General features: G+C 41.1%; 1 protein-coding gene across 1 annotated transcript in view; it reads left to right on the top strand.

Annotated features, from left to right (window-relative positions):
• Positions 1-4,257: 4,257 nt before the first annotated feature.
• The window catches only part of gpm6bb (glycoprotein M6Bb), a 28,054-nt gene continuing 25,396 nt past the window's right edge, over positions 4,258-6,915 (top strand). Inside the window, exon 1 of the mRNA XM_038720622.1 lies at positions 4,258-4,407. Within this exon, the coding sequence (XP_038576550.1) occupies positions 4,404-4,407 (4 nt within the window). The 5' untranslated portion in view covers positions 4,258-4,403. The remainder of the gene's footprint in view (positions 4,408-6,915) is intronic.

Genomic DNA, 6,915 nt, shown 5'->3' with positions numbered 1-6,915 from the left:
TTAGTTATCTCCATGTTTCACATGAGCAGGAACGTTTTAACATTCAACGTTCAGCGGATAGTTTCTTCTTGATGCATCCTGTATGCCTAGAGAGTAACAGAGTTGCAGTGACCCAATTATCTCTGGAGGCAGAGTCACGAGGATGTGCATAGCTGCTCGTTGTTTTTCCATTCCCAAAGTTTAAGTCTGTCTGGTGAGTCCTCCCAAATCTGGCCACTCCCAACTCTTTCCACTCTTAACACCACCAGAAATCAAGGGTTGCAGATGCAACGCAATCTACGGCACTTTTATACTGCAGTTAGACTCTATTTTCTCACTCCATTTCATGCACGTCTATCCACAGGGATTTTTTTAATTCTCTCGTTTTACATATGGGCTTGAGGAGACAACCAGCCTGGATCTAACTTCCTGTCCACCCCACAGCTGTGCGTCGAGCTGCTTTGTGACTGCCGTCTGCCTGGGGCCTCCGGGGTGATAAATTAAATGAGCTCAGCACTGCTTACATGTTCATCACTCCCCCTGACCTGCTGGAGTCGTTCACCACTGTCTGTTTTTGACACATAAGCACTGGTGATGTTTGCTGAACCTCCAGCAGAGACTGACATACCTACAAAAAACCCTTCCATGAAGTTTATTATGTTAAAACCCCAACTCACTTGATTAGGCCAATTTTAAGATTCAATAAAAGTTGACATATCAGAAATACCCAGTGGTGTTGGGAATTAGTGCAGAAAAAAACACTGGATGAAAGATTCAAACACAAACATACTTTGTCACTAAGTGGCATATGTTTTCAACTTGTAAGCAGGATTTAGTTTTAATAAGCAAGTTGAATAGATTAAACTCTTTTGATAGCCTTTTGAGAGTAGTGGTAAACAATATTTTTCATCTATGTTTTTCCCTGCGTTGGCAATGTAACATTATTTTCCACCAAATACTTAACCTGATGTTAATTCCACACTAAACCTTATATGTTGCTCACTTCACTCCAAGGTCAAAGTCTCAGGAACAGTTGTATTCTCTGAGTTCAAAGGCGGTTGATTTTTAGATAAAAATACAACACGTGTTATAGTTATTTACATTCTCCCTAGTTTTCTATTGAGTTGTTGTGCTTATGTTCAAATGAGCAATATTCAGTGGGTTTCGAGAAGGTGGGAATTTTCTCTAACCGTTTACGAACAACTGACACTTGAAAGTCAGCTACGGTTTTCTCCTCACAGTGTAAATGTGGTACTGAAGTGAAAATATCACCAGCAGCTGTAGCCAGGGTTTATTTATGAGAAATACAATGACAGTGTCTCTGTGACGAAGAATACAGACACAAAGTACAAAAGTACAAAGATGTGTATATAAGAATATGTTATCTGTGTTTGCTGAACCATGGAAAAGTATGTCCATATATAATGAGCGCCCACAGATCTGGCTACAAAACATTTGAGCTGGAAGGAGTTTGTCTGCACCAACCTCCATGAGCCTTTTCAGTAAACGTGTGCAGTAACTGGATGTTTGCTGACGCATTTCTTAACATCTGTTTGCCCTAAGAAAAGTATTTGGAAAAACTGAAGTAATCAATTGGATTATCTTCAGCACACATTCAGTACTGGTCTGCAAATCTCCCGGTAAAAGGGACATTTTGCAATGCTTTGTGTTATTTTGAAACTAAAAAATCTTTCAGGTTATTTGATCACCAACTTGAGCAGAGAGGTTTTGTCATTCAAGTTCTGTTATGCAGCATTTTGAGCCGACACATTAAAGAACGCTTTGCAGCCCAGAAATGTCCAACCGGGGAGTTTAACATTTTATCTGATTGCCAACCACCTTTCATTTTGAGCCCATTCACGGTGTCTGCCATTTTCCCAGTGGTTTGTAACCATGGTGGCTGTAGTGTTTAGTGCAGCGCTTCAACAGCTTTTCTTTATTTGCAATTAGACGCTGCAGGATTACCTCAGTTTGCCTCCACTGCCTGCCATCATCCCTGTTTCACCGTGCTTACTCTTAATTAGAAACACAACATTAATTAGAACAGAAAAAATTGCTTCAAGAAATATTCGGTCCTCATCTGTAACTCCTTATAGTGCCACTTTGGTAAGAAAAACACAATTACTGTATCTGATACTTTGCCCATATGAGATATTTGGGATATTAGTTTGCACCAATCAAACACTCAATAAATCAGTGGGCTGACAGCTCCAAACAGCTTTGTCCAGGGCCTGATTCAGTGCTGGACAGCAAAACCTGCTAAGTGTCAATTTGTATTCACAAAGTGTTTCCAGAATGTCATTAAAATGGATTTTTTGTTTTTTTATTTGACCTATTAATTACTAATAAACTAGATGGCATTGCAATCATTGACAAAAAAGCTTTTATTTAGAGAAAAACACAAACTAGCTGCTCCCTTGTGTAAATAATATTGGCTCTTTGCTTGGATTGCTAAGTCTGAACCACAACAAAATCATGAATATCCCCCCAAAAAACACTGAAGGTTTGCGGCAGAATACAGCAGCTGCCAGTAAAGTAAAACGTCCTGGGTGTATTGCTCTATAAGTGACCATGGCCATATGTACTGTGTAATGTCAGATAAAAAGGCTTTGTGTGATGTGTTTTGTTTTGCCATGGTCCACCCTAATAACAGTTGCATGCCTGCTGTCTGCCAGCTGCCGTGGCCGCTGTAACACCCAGCACAGTGCTGGAATGTTCCCATGCAGATCCTCTATTCACACACTGACTTGCAGCTCATGTACAGTGACTGAAAGAAAGTCAAAAAGCACACTAGAGAGCTCACTGGACCTCCAGTTTATGGAGATTCAGATTTCTACTGTCTTGTGCTAATTCAGCCAAATTCTGTACTGTACACCTGCTTACTGTATGTGGTGTATAACACAAAATAAATAATTTCAAAAAATGTATTGGACACTTGATATGTTTAGAGAGCTTATTTGCAGGAATTGCAGATCTGTATTGTTGGGAATCCACACAAGCAGATTTACAGCTGAAAGAAACACAAAGGTGAAAATACTGAAAAAGAAAACCTGTCTTTCTGACAGTTACAGCCCCAAAGTGACAGCGAACACAAACAAAAAAGAAAAAAGAAATGTGCACAGTGGATTGAAATTAAAAAATATATATTTACGAAAAAAGGTCCGCATTGTCTTTGCAACTCTGAAGTTGACCAGTTAAATATTTGTCTTTTGGAGGCTTTTGTGCTTGCCATGTTGGGCAGATGCCCTGTTTGGCCATGAAACAACCCATTGAGAGTTGCCACTTGGCCACCAGTGAAAAGATTGGATTGGATTAGGGGGTGCTCAGAACTCCTTGGATACCGGGCAACCAGCACACTGAACTGATGGTGATGGGCATTGTTTCTGTAAAGGCCTCATCTTTGTGAATTTATATCAGTCCTCAGAGTTAATTTCAAACATGAGAGATATCTTTCAAATCAAACACCTTATGCACCAACATGCATATGTGGATATGCATGTAAGTATGTATGCAAAAAGGGTGACTCTTGGGGGTTTTCCCACATATATTGTAAATCTATGTATGTAAAATACATGTGCAACAGTAGATCACTAATGGGTGTACTGATCCATACATGTTTGTGTGCACATATGTATATAAATGGACATGGGTAGATGGGGAGAAGGAGAGTTGGAATTTGATGTTTTGGGGATCTGCATTTGTATTGTGCAGTGGATGGATAGTTTATTGAATCCAGATGCTTAACAGAGTCTGAAAAATACCGTCAGAACAGCAGCAATTGTCTTACAACAGCCCTCTGGATTTTTCACAGATCTATTTCATTAATTTATTCTGATAAACAAATGCGTAGCTCTGTGACTGGAGTGTAAATACTTGTGTTAATACTTGAGAGGCACAAACCAGTGCAAGAATGATTCCTGACTCTTCAGCTTCCATTGGTCTTTGACCTGTGATAATACCTCATCTGTGAGTTGTCAGTTGGATACAGCTGACCTGATAACACTTTATCCACAACACTGTCTTACTATGTGTTAGTGGTGAACAATACCACAGAGAAGGCTTGTGCTGCGATCAACTTCGTGATAATGCTTATGACACCAGTCTTATGTTTACCGGAGGGCATTGGGCACAGGATTGCAGGAATGCTTCAAGATAAAAGTGGCTCGTGATGAGTTGAGTGACCAGTGAAACGTCCTGATTAGAGCTGAGGAGCTGAGGAGCTGAGGGGCTAAGGGGGGGGGGGGGGGGGGGGGGGGTAATCCCCTCTGTGGTGACGTCACACGGGCTGTCTCCAAAGGGACGCAGCGTTGAGTGTTTGAGCAGCCAGGCGGCCAGTGTTCATCCCAGGACGGAACATCAGTGTAGCCGGGGCTCAACCTTCAGCTGATCGCTTAACTTCAGGTGCTTTTGGGAAACTTACAAAAATGGGTAAGTTTTGATTTTTTTTTTTATTATCATCAAATGCTTCAGTCGGCTGTAGCTGAAATACGGATAAAATATTCGCCTTTTCGTGATGACAGCATTCATCACACTTTTTTTGTTGTCGCTCCAACTTTCGGGCGCGCCAATTGTTTTAACGTAAACTAAACTTCTACTACTGGTGCTGCAGTTACGGGGCTGTTTACCTGACCCGGTTCTACGAGAATCGGTATTAGAGCAGCCTGCTGAAGCAACTTGAGGAAAGCGATTAGAGAGATTAAGTCTGTCAGGATTCCTGCAGTCAACTCTGTGCGAGCCTGCAGAGGTGTTAAGTCCAGATCAACTTGCTGCCTCTACTGTCTCTCCTACTCATGCTTTCAGTTGTTTCTTGTGTTGAGGGTGAACTATTTGATTAAAACTTGCTTTCAACTGGCCACACCTTTCATTATCAGTCTTTGTTGATCACTATTGGTCAGCAGTAATTGATCATGTTCCAGTGTTTGATTATGATTGTCATAAAGATGAAAGTTTGGTATTTCCTAACCAAACTGCAAAGTATGTTCTGCTGGAAAAGAATGGCTAAAAATGATTGGAAAACACTGACAAGACAGCCAACATGTTATGTTAGTCAGATGCTCCACATAGCTGAAGCCTGCATGCCCTGTGTTACGCTTGTAATTGCTATCTGAAGGGTTGAGCTGAGACTGTCCCATCTTTAAATCAGTCCCAAGTGTTGGCCATCTGTGCTCCCAATATGGGGATGTATGGGAGGAGTGAGGCGCTCATGCCATGGATGCTTAGTAACTTCTTGCTAACTTTAAGGCTGTGAGACGGTGATAACTGTGGACCAGATGGGATAGTAGGTACACAGGAAAAACACCCAGCTTTCACTCCCAACTGTTCACATCCTGCACCGGACTAGATATTTTACAGTAAAACAACACCAAATGTACACTCAATATTTAATATTTGTAATTCTACCATTTTTGAGTTTGTTTGAGTTTTGCGTTGTTTTCAGGCAGCTTTTATTGACTTGTGTTGTTCGCCTCGGTGCAGCTGAGGCCAATGAAGAACACTCTGTGCGAATGTGTATCAATGCTCATTAATTCGCTCTGAAGCTCTCACAGAGACGTCTTTGTACTCCTAATTTGGGGCTGCTTCTTTGTGTGACTTCAGTGGCTCTTAATGTAGAGAGAGAAATTCACTGATTTGCAAGTTTGAGAGCGGATACCCTGTGAACTAATTCCCCACAGACCCTCTTTCACTGTCTCATAGAGGATATTACTCTGCATGGCAATCGACCTTTGTGCATTGTCCACTTGCTAAAGCTCCCATTTTACATTCAAAGACTCTGCATCGCCCTTTCAGGAGAAATAGTATAGCCTGTTGTTGTGGGCATGAGTAAATTAATTTGCGGACTTGCTAGCTGTAAAAGTTGCCTTTTGTTGTGTCAGAGAAATAGATATCGTACTGCTCTGCTGTGATTTGCTGTGTTTAATGTGAAATAGCTTTGAAAACAGAATATGGATTAAATGTGTGCATGAAGCCCAAAATAAACAGGATGTCTTGAAGCCGAAGCTTGAAGTTTGAAGTGAAGATGTCGTTCAGAGGTTATATGATGTGTTTCGGATTTGATTTTACAGTGACCTTCTCCTCGCAGAGGGGCCACATGTTTTTTAGGGAGTTTCTCCTCTGTCCTTGCGGGGAACGTTTTAACAGAGTATTGGCCTGAGTGAAGGATGTGGGAGGATAACTTGGCGTCAGTCCGCTGAGCTCAAGTCAGAGAGATACAGCAAGTAATTTTCCACAAATATCATGTTAGGTTCTCGGTTAGTCCTGTGACAATTGCCCACCCGACAGTATTTGGCTGCCAAGAGCCTCCTTGTAAACTAAACACATGGGACAAAAGTGTAGTTTCAGGGTTGAAGCTCTCTTACAGTGTGGACAATTAACTATCTTTTCAACTTTTATAGATGCAATTCAGTTATGTTCTTGACTTTTAAAGCTGTCTTATGGCAGGAGATTGAACTAATCAAATACAGCAAATTATGGACACGACTGTGAACACTGTGCCTGTTCTTCTTGGAGCCAGATCCTGATGGCAAAAAAGGGAAAGTTTTATTTTCCTTATGGAAACTCGTGAACCTTCTAGTCGGAGTGTTTTGTATTCAGCATGGTGGTCTTGTGGAAAAGGTCATCAAGGCTGGATGCAAACCAGATCCAAATGTTACATCATTGTTTTTGAGACTTTCACGAAAAAGACAGTTAATCACAGCTGACAGTTCTGAATGTGTCTAATTTAATATCTTGCTGTAGTTCAGCGGCTCAGCTGTTACGGACTCATGGGTTTGCTAAGTAGAGGCCTTAACCTGATGTGAAATGTTAATAGTCTCTTGATTTTAGTGAAGACTTAATGTTAAAATCCTCTGATTCTGTTCTTTGATTATCCACAAACACAGGAGTTGGATGGTGTCCTTCATAGTGATTTTTACATGTGTGTCTGTGAAGTGGCTCAGG

Source organism: Micropterus salmoides, unplaced genomic scaffold, assembly GCF_014851395.1.
Source record: "Micropterus salmoides isolate LMB-PRFRI ecotype aquatic unplaced genomic scaffold, ASM1485139v1 Ms_hic_scaffold_15, whole genome shotgun sequence".
Lineage (NCBI taxonomy): Eukaryota > Metazoa > Chordata > Actinopteri > Centrarchiformes > Centrarchidae > Micropterus > Micropterus salmoides.
Note: the sequence above shows the minus strand (reverse complement) of the source record. Positions and strands in the feature narration are given on the sequence as shown.